The 16,020-nt window shown below is 40.8% G+C and overlaps 1 protein-coding gene and 1 long non-coding RNA gene across 8 annotated transcripts in view; one reads left to right on the forward strand and one right to left on the reverse strand.

The window, feature by feature from the left end:
- The first annotated feature begins 983 nt into the window (after window positions 1-983).
- The window catches only part of LOC147753057 (uncharacterized), a 19,048-nt gene continuing 4,011 nt past the window's right edge, over window positions 984-16,020 (forward strand). For 3 of the 7 annotated variants that reach the window (XR_015312373.1, XR_015312376.1, XR_015312375.1), the window contains exons 1-4: window positions 1,036-1,440; window positions 14,099-14,330; window positions 14,999-15,077; window positions 15,422-15,524. This is a non-coding gene — a long non-coding RNA (uncharacterized LOC147753057). Of the gene's footprint in view, window positions 1,441-14,098; window positions 14,331-14,998; window positions 15,078-15,421; window positions 15,525-16,020 lie in introns of all 7 variants that reach the window. The other 4 variants (XR_015312374.1, XR_015312378.1, XR_015312377.1 and 1 more) reach the window with 4 other exon arrangements.
- On the reverse strand, window positions 1,451-7,249 carry LOC147753058 (uncharacterized). The gene is made up of 2 exons (XM_086969724.1): window positions 4,940-7,249; window positions 1,451-4,612 (listed from the first exon to the last, which is right to left on the reverse strand). Exons 1-2 carry the CDS (start codon window positions 5,242-5,244, stop codon window positions 4,609-4,611), a joined length of 309 nt encoding a protein of 102 aa, XP_086825850.1. The 5' UTR covers window positions 5,245-7,249; the 3' UTR covers window positions 1,451-4,608.

Here is a 16,020-nt window from a genome sequence, read left to right on the forward strand (position 1 = left end):
AAATAATAAGAGATTTAAGTTCTGAGATCCGAGTCATCAAGCGGCCACAAAAATTCCAAACAATAACCAAATCATTGAATACCTGTAGAAATTACATTTTACTTCACAGTCTTCCTTTTTGTCTAGAAAGACTTCAACCTATGATACCTTCATTGGGCGATAGCAAGTAGTAAAAGTGTAACACTATGACATTTCATTTGATTGTTGCACGAACGCGACCGAGCTACCTAACACGTTAATTTTACGCGTGGTAGTTTAGAGGGGTACGTCGTTGCTTGCTAATTTTTGGGACACGTTATGGTCTAGGTTCGAGGCCGGACATAGACAAACTTTGTTTTTTGCTAGGAGCCAGCCAGCCGTCTATCTGAACGCCTAACAGCGACGCCGGACGTAGAACTCGAAACGGAGGTGCTACAAAGGTAATTAGTCTTTTTTTGCGATGTGAAGCTAAGGTATAAATGGCGGTCCAGGTTACTATCGGCCGCAACATCCACATGAGAACGCGTCCCAATGAGTAATGTGCGAAGCCGTTTGTCGACAGAGTGCCTCTCCATCGTCAGAAAAAGATACACATTTAAAGTCAGTCGTCTCGGTGATAGCAACAAGAATGCTGCTGTTTACTTATTTTTAAGGCAAGGCCAGAAGGATTCCACAATAAGGTGACTAAAAGGGTGCTCCAGGGTCTTATCTATCGAAAAGGCAAACCGCTCAGTAAACTTTAGAGAAAAGCACAAAAAATAGCTAGTCTAATATATAACTGCTAGTATTTTGTCTAGTAAGGCAACAACACTGGCTAAGCATTGGCTACCGTTGGAGACCAAGTTATTCTCACAACAGTGCCCAATTTTTCAATCCAAACGTATACGCCAAATCTATTAAGAATCGCTAGAATCGTTCTAGGGATGGTTGATTTACACGAAATATACGCTAATGTGTAAAGTCTCACATGTTTAAGGGTGTAGGATAGCATATTTCATTAATTTCGTGGCTTTAAACAAATACAGTATTTTTTTTTTTTGCTATTGCTGTTACAATCCGTTCGAGTTGGCAGATAATTCAGCGCATGATGGCCCCCTCCCTGTGAGTTAGTGATTTTTTTTTTATAGGGCTGACCCATTTCACTTTCCCAGCGCTATTTTCGCATAATAGATATACATGCACATACTAGGTCGGGGAACATTCATTCCCCTTTCCTGAGCGTAAGGGACTGTAAACACAGCAAAATCTATAAGCCTGCCTGTGTTGCTTAGCGGTTCAACGCCAGCGGCGCTTCCGTCGCGTTCACTTTGTTTCCTTTTGCTATGCTAACTTTGACTCTGTCGGCCTCTTTTAGATGGAACCATTCAGCAAGAAGCGACGATCGATACCCGGGATTAGCTGTCGTCCAGTTGTTGCTACAGTGCGTAAAAGTTAACTGATTGACAACAGACAGCGAGAAACGTAAGCAGCACAAACATAAAGGGTTATTTTCAAACGTAAATTAGAGCACACAACGAATTGACTAGATAATGTTAGCTAAGAAAAATGGCGTTACAACGACGGAACATTGAGCAAAATGACAGCTAAGAATCTCAAAAACCGTCTTTTGTCCACAGTAAGCGATGACGAGGCATCCACTGATAAAATGCGCATTAGGGTGTGACATATATATATATATATATCTATATATAAGAAAACGAACATCGAATGCAAATGACTTGCCAGATTTATATTTATAACTTGTATCTTTAGAAGTAAAGTAACGCAGCATTTGTTGGTGCTCAGAAAGCCAAAACAAATGTCAGTACATCACAAAGTGACAATGCATTACTTTCTGAAGGCGGCACTTGAGTAACTATGTCGGAGCTTCTACAATACGACTGGCTTTAAGCTGTGAAGTTATATCTCTGTCACCGAGAATCTTCGCTCATTTCTTGAGGTGGCTAACCCTCATGATGCAAAGTAGAGTGGCTAGGTTTTAAAAGCAGCTGTATAAGAAGAGCTATAAACTCTTGTGGGTTCTAATGAAGCTTCGCTACCTCTGCCGAATTCGACCGTGTGGATATCTACCATAATGACATACTTGCTCCACGCTTGCTAATCGTCTCCTGTGCGTGTGTATATGTGCTACTGTCTACGAGCCGCTGTAGTACCGTACGGCCGTGTTAGCTTACTGATAGTTAGTGTGGAGCAAAAAGACCGCCCGAAAACTACCGGGGTCATAGTTCTGCATTCTCCGTACATGCCTCGTACAATCTTTTAAAAAGATCCGTATTCATACAGAGTTGTGCCGTTTTAAAGGATTTAGACGCGAATTTGGGTATGATGTACGTGCACACTGTGCGGTTCCATCTAAAATCTGAGAGAGATGGAAAGTCTGCACACCTTCTAAAAATTAAGAGTTTTAAATGCACAGAGAAGCTTATTTGATACCGATGCAGATGCCGATACCGTTTTCAGAAATAGGTTCTTGCTAGTTTTGCTGGGGTTACGTATAATAAGTAGCGAAAAACTAGTTTAGAGTTGCGGGTATAGTCAAAGAAAGTTGTAGTATCGTGTGCTCGTTACAGGGAAGGAAAAGTGGCGTCATAACGCATGATGGGTTGCCGCTTAAGATTTGGCTACTAATTTAAGGTACATCAGGAGCAGTAGCGTTAGATGGTGATCAAAGCACGTTGGATGCAACTTAAATCAGCTTCGCTTAGATTTGAAGAGGTCTTGCCGAAGTGAAAGATACACCTGGATCTAAAGGGATAGAAGGTGTTGGAGCATAGTTACATTCTGAGACGTTCCACGAATCTTCCATTGCCTCTTACATAATCTCTCGTTTTCGCGGCATAAGGAACCGATTCGATCGAGCTACGCTAAATACAGCATAGACGGCAGTAACCGTAGCAATGTACAGGAGTTTAGTGGTCTTTTGGGAGCTTATTAAAGCAACAATGGGAATATTGGCGAACTAACTGGACGAGCAGCGGAAGCGTTGACAAAATTATTGACAGGGTATTTCGGCGTTGTAAGAAGTCGCCGCAGACCAGCAGCCAACGTGCCGTTTTGTACAGTGCGAGAGATTTCTATTTTCTGGCGTGCCAAACAGCGATGGAACGATAAAAGGGTGGGGAGATAAAGTAGCTACTTATGATAAATGAACACTTATCCTAAATGTCTCTTTACGTTGCTGAATATCATGTTAATACTAAGTATTCAATAGTGTTACTCGATAAACTTCTTCAGGGTTACAAAGTAATCTGGGAAGTGAGTTTTCAATTTTGCCATCCAATATGGTTGCGACGAAAAATTGTGAACTATTCCCTCGTTTCTGCGATATACACAGACAGAATCACTGCAATGGCACATTCTCTAATAAAAAAAACAAAGAAAAACGTCTACATTTTGTTATACATTCGAAAATATTTAGGCGTAATTTGGCATCAAAGTAAACGCTAAACGATACACGCCTACTACGCAGCTTATTATAAGTGGATAAGATCAAGATGAAAAACACGGCCACACTTAACTCGGGACCTTGACCACTAGAGATAAATTCGAAACGAAAATGGGTTATAAATCCCTAGCTAAAAATGGAATGGCTGCGAGCCAGCTATCTGCTTTCATATTAGAACAAATAGTCATCATCCGCGATCGTGCCGCAATTGTGCACATGAGAGTACGCGACTGCGGACGCTATTATGGATTACTACGCAGCTACAGAAATTCAGCTACGCTGGAGGGAGCCTCTAAAAGCAGATGATAACATCAAAAAAGCCATACTACAACTTGCGCGCCTCACGACAAGAGCAGTAGAAATTCAACCGGTCAAACAGTGTTATTTAGAACTTACCTCGCTACAACTAAATAAGCGTATACTGTATTGCCCTGGCTTTGCGGACAAATGAGTGAGCATATCTTTGTGCGCATGCGTCTATAGGTTTTTATTATGTTTCTTCAAGATAGGACAGTAATAGTATCTGTCGTAGTACAGTAGATAATGGGGTGTATCATAAGTTCGCCTATTGCTGAGCGTAGTGTGCGCCAAAAAGAGAAATGATAAAAAAAAAAGAGGCTGTTGCTTGGTACCTATTGCAGACTACGAGGAAACACTAGGTGCCTTGGTAGCATTTGCGTAGCATTTGAACATATTCCTCGAACAGCGGTCCTTCAGCCTATGTACCTTAAGGTGAAGGCTATTCCTAATAGGGAAAAGAAAAGAAGCAAACACTGTTTCAAAAGAGATGAGTAGTGTTCACTGCCTACGACACTAACCCTCACCCCATCGCTGCCCCAAAGGAGAAGATAAGCAGTGTGTGTTGTTCTCTTAAGGTTATGAACGTTGTTACTGCTTTGTCGTTGAGGCTAATCTGTAGCACTGTGGCCCCTTGTTTTCTCCAGTTCCGTTGAATTTCTTCACCTGCTCTACCTCTGTTTCTTCCCCTTGATGTCATTGGTCCATTAGGCTCGCTTCTCGCTGAATTTACTCATCCGGTTTCTGGAACTCGTCCATCTTTGATAATAACCCGTTCTGCGAACGTTGAATTTGCCGGATAAATGTCAATATCGCCATCGATCTTCGTACCACAGATATCCGAAAGGAAAAGCCTTTCTAGACGCTTTTCTGAAGAAAAGTCTCAATTACCTTAAATAAAAGGTATTTTAGACAAACAAAGACAAAAAGAACCATTAACGGACATTTTAGCGATGAGTAGGTTTAGATGCGAAGAGCAGGATCACTCGCCTATATCAGTAGGACGAGACAACATGATAGCACTGATGAAAAAAGTCCTGTCAAAGGTTCACGAAAGGCGCAAGGTCACTCGCTACCATTAACCGTTTTTTTTTTTTTAGTAAAAAACAGCCTTCAACCTACTCCGTGCTGAGAAAAAGCCTGTGCATGTGTGTTGTGTGACTGTGCGTATCTATGTATGCAAGGGTGTGCGTGAAGGTAGCCGATCAACTAACTAACCTAAAGCCGCAACTGCAATGAGCCAAGGAGCAATATCCCCGTCCGCCAGCCGTCTGGTCATCGGCTGTCATCTGTTGTCCTCCTGATAGATACAGGCCGGTCAGTCCAAAGAATTGAACTTCCTTTCTTTCCGTCGCTTTTTCTTCGAATGCCACTGTTGCTGAAGCTGAACCGGCTACTACGGCTTGCGGTGTTGGTGCTATCTTTTCCAACACCGTTGCTGTTATGGTTGCTGCCGTTAGGCTGGAATAGGCAGGATAATTATTCAGGTGGCTCTCCAACTGCCATCTCAGCCAACTAGCCATCTGAATTTAACCCGCCCGGTCCGATTCCTTCTTTAGATCCAGTAGCCGCTGTTTACCACTGTATATATTGTTAAGGCTTATTGCGAGTGGACGTGATGGTACACTCACGAGCCTGATTAAAGCAGAAGATCTGGCCTTTCGTCGTCTAATCTTACAAATACTGTTGCCTCAGATGTTACATAATATCGTCGTCTGCTTCCAAAATCTGCATCGGGATTCTACCGTAACCGCTGCTATTAGGCTGACCTACAACAGTTTCAACGCAACTGTGTAGGACTAGTACGGCCTTCTGCTGTAACGATATTAGTACTGTTATTACTGCATCTGCCATACACTACTGACCTTTCTCGTTGTCGTGTGTCCTATTTCTTCCTATAGTTATTTCCCGAGGAGATAATGTGTGCCAGCTCACTCTACCAGGACAAAATCAGTTCTGGTTGAAATGATCTAGGCAAGAATGAGTGAAAAAGCTTTGCTTCCATCCAACAAATTTTTTTTGGCGATGAGCGTTTATGCCTGGGTTGAATACTCTAACTTGGGTTGGACTGGTCTGGGCGACTGGTGGGTTGGATTGTTGTGTTTATGCAAGGTTACGTTGCTGTTTTCGTAACCGTCAACATACAGCACCGCAGCCCGTAGAAACCAGACTCGCATTCGCAAGACGCCGTGTATCGCCGACTAGTCGACGGTACATATAGCCTCGCGTTAGCTTTTGTTGGCTTGGTTGTTCGGTTGGGGTGGCAATAATAGACAGACCCCCTCGGTGTCAACGGTGGCATTCCCTAAAGGGGTTAAAAGCGTGTTTTGAGGACAGTCATCGTGTCCCTCTTACGTTTTGTTGTCCATCGCTTCGCTTGTCCTGTGGCGGCACATCCGGCCTGCTTGCGACAGGACTGTCCTGCTACTTACTCGACCAGAATCGTTGGCATTACAACGAACTGCTTCATCTGTCGATTGTGGAGCGTCTCTAAAGGGCACGAGAAGTGAAATAGGCAAAAACTAAAAAAGGAGAGCAAATAAAGCATTTTAGAGTTTCCGCCGTCGTTACTGCTGCAACTGATTATCGCATCGTAATAATGCAGCAGTCATAGTTGCCGCCATGATTCTAATAATAATAATGCTCAAAGTTACCTTCTTTACTAATGAAAGCAAATTACGAATAAATTAAGAATATTTTAGCAATTCGAACAATGGTAATAATTAGTAATACAAAAAATAAATATGACGGAACTTACAATTAATCATGAAAATATATTTCCCGTGCCTCTAGGTTCGGTCCGTTCTTATATAGGTATTCCGCAGTGTGATATATTGTCGAATCTTTCTAGTAATTTAATCATATAAGAGTCTGCCAGAAAGTGGTAGTCAGATGTAGGTTATGGATGTAGATCAGTTGTATTTGAGGGGCCGCTCGACGGGCAAACTTCGCAAAACATGTATAACTTTCGAAACGACAAAGCGTTTTGTTGGGGGCTAATATAAAGTACGGGGTTTACTACTAATGGTATCGATCAAAAATAAGAGAATGGTAATTGACGTCGATTTAATAACTTGGTTCTAATGGAGATCAGAATCAAAGCTCTAGAGTAACTGTAAAATCGAGATATTTCACCGAGGTTAACTCATATCAATTAACTGGTATCCATAAGGCTGTCTATGAGAATGCATCGCTACTGTTTTTTTGCAGAGACAATTAACTGTACTCTTAGTGACAACAGATCCTGTGCAGACAACTGTGCATACACAATAGCCACCGTGTGCTGCTATGATGAAAAATTGTCACCATCTTAGAATCTGTGCAGCTTGAAAAAATCGACATAGCTTACACGGAATTCCGGTTTGGAAAACATCAATTATATACTAACTAGTAGAGAACCAAGACAAAGCTTTTGGGGTACCCAACAGACATACTCGCCCATGCCATGAATTTTAACATTAAAAAAATCATTCGATTCGTCAGTACAATCGACTTCCACTTAAAAAGGTTCAGTAAGCTTCTAAATCGTAATTAACTCAGTGAAAAAAACAAGTCCAAGTTGTAGTGATTTTGGTGTGACGCTCGATCTTAGATTATAGCAGAAAGCTCTGTTGCCGTTGATTTATCCGTGGCGAACCCATATTGGTTAGCATTAAAAGGCTATTTCAGTATTAAACAGGCTCTGGACCTTTGAGTTACTAACGGGTAACCACTGAAGACCTGACGGGCTTCCTATGAACACGTGTAACTAGTGGAATTTAGTGGAGTTTACTGTTGAAATACTCTCCTCTTTTGGAGGGCTACCGCAGGCACAGGAGGGTTCAAGGAAGTCTCCAATTATTTCTACTTCAACTTAGATTAGTCTAACTTAATGTTGCTTTCCCACCTTCTCTTATAAACTTGCCTACTAAAGGAAATCCGTGGGTTTGTGGAACGACAGATGATTTCTTGACTCAGGCTTTATACATGTCGCAATCAATCATATTGTTTGACCATATGGGTAATTTTTTGACAGTAACGGAACTAGTCACATGACTATGATGCTAACGTATTACACCCTATAGTATAATAAACACGGCCCGTGATTAGTGCAGTATACATGTAGAAATTATTTGTGCCGGACTATGGGATGTTGTAAAAAAGAAATCTGCATTGGTTTTCAACAAAGACATTATTGCAATCAGTTACGGCAACGCAGTGCTGAAGCAATGTGTTTCCTGTTGGGTCAATGCATGATTTTTCGAAATTCGTCTCATGAATGGTACCGAAAGCACCGAAGATAAAAAGTATGAGTAAACAAATAATTCTCTACAAACTGAATCGAAGATAGATGGAAGCGCGTATTTATTCAGAAATTTGCTCGGCTTTTACTAATCGAAATCCGCCTTGGGTAGAGTCTCCGTAGAGATGTTTCGGAAACTTGTTTCCTGTTTGAACCCTTGCACTGTATGAACCTTCCCATTAAATTGTTCTCGCGAGCTGTTTTCTCTTTCCCTTTTTTTTTCTTTCTTGAAAGAGAGAAAAAAAGCTTCCTGCTTTTTTTCTCTCTTTCAAAAGACAAGAACGTTGAATTTTAGCACGAAACGATGTTTTTGTCACCAAACTCATTCTTGGGTGACCCTCATTGTGAAGCTAATTAAGTGTTAATTTTGTAAGGGTCCTGGATGGACGTCCTGTAGATAGCCGAGGATTTAATGAGATTGCCTAATAAATTTCGTATAATACTACATAGTCGAAATGTTTCAACCCGCTAAATAGCTGCAGACAATTTAGCCGTGTAAAAAAGTAACTGGCAACAAATGCGGCGCTGTGCTTGTTGCTTAAGCTAAAGTCGTTATTCTTTGTGGTTGCGTATATGAGCGACACTGTAGAAAACATATGGATTTTTTCTAATAGAGATTTTTTAGGGCGCCGTTAAACGCAGCGAAACATAGAAGATGCTGTTGCTTTAATGAAGAGAAAAGAGTATATAGCAGTTCGGTTTGGGTGTTATTCTACTCTGTAACAAAATTCATTCGTTGTGGTTGTTATTTGCCGCAAATTGTAGGTAACTGGTTTTTATGAGAGCACATGCTCTCGTTACGTTTTTCTCGATTATATAGCAAGACCCTATTTTACTGATGAAACGACAGGTAAGACTACCTTCTAGATTTCCTAGTTTTCTGGCGTTTCTCAGAATATCCACACACTCATATATCTATTTTTAATATAGTTTATCATTTGGGACCATGCTGAACTATGGATAGCTGCACTAAATTACCTGTATTTTTGATAGTACGTAACTACGTGAGTGAAGGGCAGAACTATTCAGATATATTTTTATTTTCTGTTAACAAATAAACTAATTCTACGAGGGTATGTTGTAGTAGGAAAGAAAAGGAGGATAAGGCGGCGGTAATTTAATTAAGAAACCATTTTCATGTTAGTGAAGAACTGTCGCCAGCGCTATCCGGAAACTTTAGTCGAAAATACCGGAACTCTTTAATGTTGCAATACCAAATGGTCACGTTTTCTTCAAAATAACCAAATTCATATATTCTTCTGTTGTTTCTCGTATGCCTCTTCCTCGACGAAATATCGTATGACCTGCCTTTTCTTCTAGATTTCAGATTCCAGTGGGTAGTCCATCGGAACGAAAAAAGATGCCATAAGAATTCTAGCGGTGAAGCAATTGCGGAGCCGGCCTAGTTTTGGATCAGCTGGCAAGCTAGCTCGAGGTCCTGCCGAAAGAAACAACAGAATGATTCAATATTTCAACCATATTTGTTTTTTTTTCTCGAGAAGTTGCATAAGTAATGCGCTGCAGACGTTCACTGGTTGTCAGGTATACTCCAAAAGATAGTGTGCTTAAAGCATATGAATACGAAGGCTCAGATAGTTCACAGTGTTAATTCGAAACCTGCAGTCGGCTGAGTTAGTGAAGTACTGTCCACTCCCTTCCTGCCTTAGGACACGCATAGGACCTCGTCAACGTCTTCTACATTCTACCTTCTTTTCTTCCGCATGATACCGCTGACGAAAGCCGAGCTGATGACCCATAATTTCTCTAACATTTAATATATATATACACATTTAAAATGTCTTTCAGGACATCTTTCTAACACATCTTTGGCCGCCGCCCAGTGTGGGCTAAATTTTAAAGTGTCCCATTCTTTGTTGCACAACGGAAAATCCCATCCTTAGTCTTGTCTTCTTCCCAAAACTATTAGGACACACATAGCTATCATATATTTGTTTTTAAATCTGATTGATTAGGATTTGGGTAATATGATAACGTGAGTTTCTTTATGGCCGGTCTTACCATGTAGTGACGCTCGGTGCCAGGATGCGTGTTCCTATCCCTGATCGGACCCGAGAAACACTGTGAGGGGTATCCCTTATACGCATATTACTGACAGGTACTGCTCTTTGTGCGGAGACAAAAGTCCGTATGTTTCCATCGATGTCAGGAGCAGCGTAGAGTGCAACAAATTTATTCTACTATCCTCAGTAGGCATTTTGCACTTTTATATGGCTTTTCTGTCCTGAACACTGGTCTCGCAAGATTCAGAGTTTTCCCTGCTGCATATTTTACATTCTCCTTGAGTCCCGTGAAGAGCATTACGATGAAATAACCTAAATTTTCTCTTGATTTTGGTGGAGCCCTCGTCCAACCAGAGATTTCCTCCTTGACACACTGGCGGTTGCATAAGTGGAGTTACCGTTTTCTGGTGCAATTTCGAGAAAACACTTTTCGATTCAGGCTAGTTAAAGTTTATCTACCTCGAAAAACGTTCCCTTCTCGGGCAGTGACCAGCAGCGCTGGATCGTCGATGTCAATAGACATTTTGTTCAGCTATCTCCGGTAGGGCTGGTATGTGAAAAGCGTCATTGTGGGCGAAATTCCACGCAATACCGATTCTCGAGGTGCACCTACGAAGATGTCCCGCCTGTTGTAGACCGAATTGAACACTTCGTACGAGGAGTGTAAAAAGCAGAGAAATTTGTGTGACACGCTTTCATGATGACACTAGTTTCTCTATTGAAGATATTTGCCGCGTCGAAAAAATTCAGGAGCACAAATTCTTCTTTTTCAATGCGTTTTATGCAGAATATCTTTGATAACTGCGAAAATAGGCTTTCCTTTGCCAAAAGCGCATAAAGCTTCGAACAAAGCTTGTCTGTCTTCGATTTCTGTTCTGAAACATTGATGATTACATTTTCCATGACTTTTGTTGTAGTGCTCAGGGCGATAAGGCCATTAGTCTGCCTTTTGCTACGAGTGTCAGGCGGCCTTTTTCCACGCGTCGGAAAACCGGCCGTCTTTAAAGAATTAACGCATGAGGTCCCTGATGGTCCAGGCCACCCTCTTATTAACACCTTCGTGGTACCAAGTGGGACTCGAACAGAGCTCGGTGTCCTCCCTGATACCAGCTGTAGTTTCATCCATTTGATACATTACACATTGACCTCCGCAATGTCATCTTTATTCCCTAAAATCAGTTTCCTCGGCAATCGCCTGCGAAGGAAATTCAAAATAACTTTTCGACTACATCAACCGGCAGCCTCGGAGCGTCCTTTTTAGCTTTGATAGCGATTTGGTACTCTTTTTTTTTCCAGTTTATTCAATTACTTCTTTTCTCAAAGTAAAAACGAGTAATCGAAAGGTAACACGTAAAAGAATGATCACCTCTACTTAACTTTGCTACGGCCATTTACCATTTCGTAATCGCAGGAAGGATATTCTGTCTCGTCATTGTAATATCAATAAGCGACTCTTGGTCGTCTCGAGTGAAGGCGAGGACCCTTCTGTCGCTTGAGACAACCAGGTCTCCCTCTGCTGTCCATTCTTGTAAGCGACCTCCCTTTGTGATTCTCCCTATTTTGTAGCCTTTGAATTGAGGTCCCCAGTAAAAATAACTTTCGTAGCTTTTCTCCATATTATATTTCGCATTACCTTCTCCAGAAAACTCTCGAGATCTATTTGGTAAGGGGGAGTAGCTATATACCATCGAAAGCTCATCGAAATGGATTAATACCGATAGATTTAGACATCTATCCGTGTTAGTCCATTTCCAGTCCCAATGCCTCCAATCGCCAATTTCCGATTATGCCCTGTCCGCCATGCTATTCTTGCTCACTAATATCGGCATTTTTTCTGGTTCCCTCTATGCCCTCTCTCTGTATCTTTTGGTAAGTTTGCTGCTGCTGAATATTTCTTAAAAGGAAAAAGAGGCTTATTTCCCTTTTTTTTCCCCTCTTTTTTTATATTTTACGGTATACTACTAGATTTAAAGCATCTCTTTTTACCTAGCTTGTCGTCAATGGTGTTTTATACGTAGCGTCTGATCATTTGACGATTGAAGCGGGAAAGGAACTTTATTTAATAATCTTCAGGGTCGCATCTAGAGTTTCCCAGCGGTACTCGCCTTGTTTTAAAGTTTTAGCAGCCAAGAGCAGCAATGGCGGGAGAGCATATTCTAGTCGTGAGATATTCTATACGGAGCTTTATGAACAATGAGAGACCCGACCTTCACCTGTACGACAATCTTGATCGTACTCGAGCCCAGAAATGGGCCTACGTCGCGTTAAGACCATTGTCTAGGTTTTTCGAGATAGGGCCCATCTTCGACTTTGTCAATCGTTTTATAACGACTAAGAGCGCGGCGTTCTGTTTTGTGGACCTTCTTCGATTTTTTTCTTCCGCGAAAAGAGCTCCATGCCCAAAACATAGGTCCAACAATTTAACTCTAATATTTGTGGGCTTTCTGGATTTTTGGCTTTCAAGTCTCGAAGTTTCAAATCTCCCTTTTTTGTTTCTGGCAAACTCTTGTTTCAGAACGAGTCAGCATGTGTTGATGTCGTTTTACTGATACTTATTATTATACAGTTAGTAAAACTGTTCAAAAAAATTTTAAATAAAAAAATTTGGAAGTAGTTTGGACTTTAAATTGAAACTGTGTGGGGAACGGCATAAGGATTACATTCAATAAACGCATTCGTAAGGATATTTCTCATTGGCATGGCACAAAGGATTCCATCCAAATACCTACTTATTTAAAAACAATCGTGTCCCAATTTCTCCCGAACATCGTGTGAAGGAATAGATTGGGCCATTCAGGTTTTTTGCAGCAGATTATCCGTATTAGAATAAGGTATGCTAATTTTGTTTTCTGTGTGTTCCTCTTTTACCACGATGTATATGTACTCTTAAATCAATAACATAACCACTGATAAACATGGACGGAGGTTGAGACACTAGAACTAGAAAAGTTGTATCTGTCGATAGGTGCGTAATCGTTACCTGTTATAAAGTTACCTGTTATCGATCAGAATCAAGACAAATAATCCTCTCGACTTTTCCAATGTAACTATTTCATCAGATCCACGACCGTCTATACTCTATTATTCCTCTATCAAAAAAATTCCAACGATTATCGAATTGTACATTCAAACCCAGTGAACTACTAGGACGAACCATCGACTATCGGTCTATTTAAGGTGTCCTGTAGAAGAAAATTAGGAAAAAAAGTAAAGATCGAATTGTCGATTATTGTTGCGTCCTGTTTTAGAACAAACGTATATGTTACAAATTATTAAAATGAATGGCAGAGCATGCACTGTACTTACGATCGAACGTGTTATGATTCAAGCTGGCCGGATGTCACTGAGACGGATCTGCAGAATTTTCTTAGTATAAAAACAGGCGTGCAAATGGCGTGACGTTTTCTTGTTCAGCCATTAGTCTCAGGAGCAAAGATTAGCCTGTTAACTACTCTAACCGGATCCGTTTCCTTACCTCATGTTCTATATCGACACTTCGTAACCGTAGTCTGTTCCCTGGAGCGATCCCTCTCCCAGGAATATACGCTCAGACTAAACTAAGTGCTACAATGGCGGTTGCCATATTGCCTATTGCAATCGTCCCGGCCTCGTCAGCTTCCTCCGTTCCTATCTTATTAATACCACCATACCCCTGACGCGTCCAAAGAGAACAATCGCAGAGGAAGGCTAACGAGGGCAAACAGGCCGCTGCCGTAGGTGGGTTGAAACATGTCCTATTCCTTTCCACCCCTCGGAGGGCCAGATTTTGTTCGAATTGATTCCGTGTCCTTCACACGGGCGTCTATTTTTACAGTCAGCAACAGCAGTAGCTACTGCACTGTAGAGTCTGGCTGAACCCCACCTGCAAAGGCCAGATACTGATCTCAGCTGTCGTCTGGATACTTGCAGAATCGGTAGCTTTCCCACGCTCAACCAACGTCTTTTCCCAAATCCACTGTGTTGTTCGACTATTCGCTCGCTGGACATCGCAAAGCTACCAATGCGTCGCGTCCCTGTAACCATCATATCGTTGTTATCCGACTACTGCTGCTGTCGTTTCCCTTCCCGTTTCAGGTGCTGCCAGCAGCATCACTAGCCTTTCTTCCCTCTCACTTCTTCCTGTTTCCCCCTTGCTTTGTTGTTTTTCGGACGTTGTGGAGAACTGCTGCGGATAGTACTTAATGGGACAGGGTCAAGGTGGGCTGAAAATGTTCGGGCGGACATACAAGGAGGCAAAACAAGGAGGGGACGAAGGCAGGTAAACGGAATGTCAGCGAAGATCTTTCGAACAACAAAACAAGCGAAAGTAAGAAAAGAACGCCAGGCTTGCAATATGTAGCAATAACTAATTATTCTCACTCAACAATCACCGTACATAACAGAAGCACTGAAGTAAAATGAGTAAATAACTACTATTTTGGGAAAACTTATAATATTTTTTACAATGTTGATTTATACCTCTTATATAATATTTATTTTGACGATTTTGAACTTGTGCAAATGATGAAATACCACCGAGTAGCAAATAGCCTTTCAGATAGGGTGGGAAATAAATATTTCTATTGTCCAGTGTCATATTATTGATAGCTCTGGCGCTCACCGATACGGAAATCCCAATTTACGACATGCAGCCTTTTTTTGATAAATTTGTAGATTTGCAGTAAAAAAAAATAGCTTACGTGGCCTGTCTAGTCCTAGAAATCTTTTAGCAAAAATAAACACACCAATACAAATAAAAGTTCTTTAATGGGTGTTCATATTAGCGTATTTGAGGAAGCTATTTAGCAATTTACGTTCCAAAACCTCTAGCAGATACCTGCTAATGCTATACGAAGATGTTTTTACAAAACGACAAAATTTTTTAGATAAAGAGTAGTGACAAATGTTGTGACAAAGAGATCGTCAAATTGTTGTGAATCATAATCAATAAATGTTTACTTTGAAATGAATTAAAGGCTGATTGTAAAATTTTAGGTATCCTCTACTGCCGAAAAGAATGAAGTATCGCAAGGAAATTATATTATCGAACACGAATGCACTCCAGCCAATGAAAGTACGAAGTTAGCTAATTATAAGTTGTTCTCCGGTCCACAGTAAAATGTTTGAATATTGACCATCAGTAGTAATAGATTCTCAATGTATAGCCGTTGCGATTATTTTTGCATCAGAGCTTATTTGTGGTCAAGGCGGAACGATGTTTTTGAGGATACTTCTCCCTAGCAACTATTCTAGTTGCTAGATCTATTCGATATATTCTAAGTTACTAGTTGCCAACATACGATAAGAACACATTGCGCAATAAAAGTAAGATAAGGTAGCGGCATGTCAGTATACGAATTTCTCTATATTTTGTGCTATTTTTCTTTTTAATTGGAAAAGGTTTCTCTACTTTTCCAGGGTTCTGGAGCACTGCTCAAGGCGTTTGTGTATATTTTAAGATGAACTACGGCTCTTAACGCACTAAGGGTTCACAGATCTTTAGGACGCGTTGCTGATCTCAGTAGGTACAATACGGTGACGACTTATTAATTAAAAACAAGATATTTTTTTGGAACAACATCTTACTACAGCAACCAATGGAGTAAATTATTAAATTGCACATTTTACACAATTTTTCATAGTTTATAATTATAGGCTTCGCCTATAAACTACGACACGTCCTTCTGTACCGAGGAGATTCATTGGTATTATTTGTGACATACTAAGTTCATCTTTGGATAGTCGCAAACTAATCCAAGTGAATCAAGAAAATATTTATCTTAGAATGCAACGTTATTTTGCATATATATAATATATATATGCATATATATAATATATACACTTTAATTACACTAGCGCCTCCTGTAAACCATACAAGTTAATGCTTCACTTAAAACACATCTTTACTCCGTAAACACCACGTTTTTCATTCGGCAACTCGGTCTTCGTTCCACTTGTCAATGTCGACTCGCGGCCTGCATTCAGATCGAGTACTTCCGCTTGCGATCTTTTTTTCT

The sequence above is a fragment of the Varroa jacobsoni genome, unplaced genomic scaffold (assembly GCF_002532875.2).
Source record: "Varroa jacobsoni isolate VJ856 unplaced genomic scaffold, vjacob_1.0 scaffold_778, whole genome shotgun sequence".
Classification (NCBI taxonomy): domain Eukaryota; kingdom Metazoa; phylum Arthropoda; class Arachnida; order Mesostigmata; family Varroidae; genus Varroa; species Varroa jacobsoni.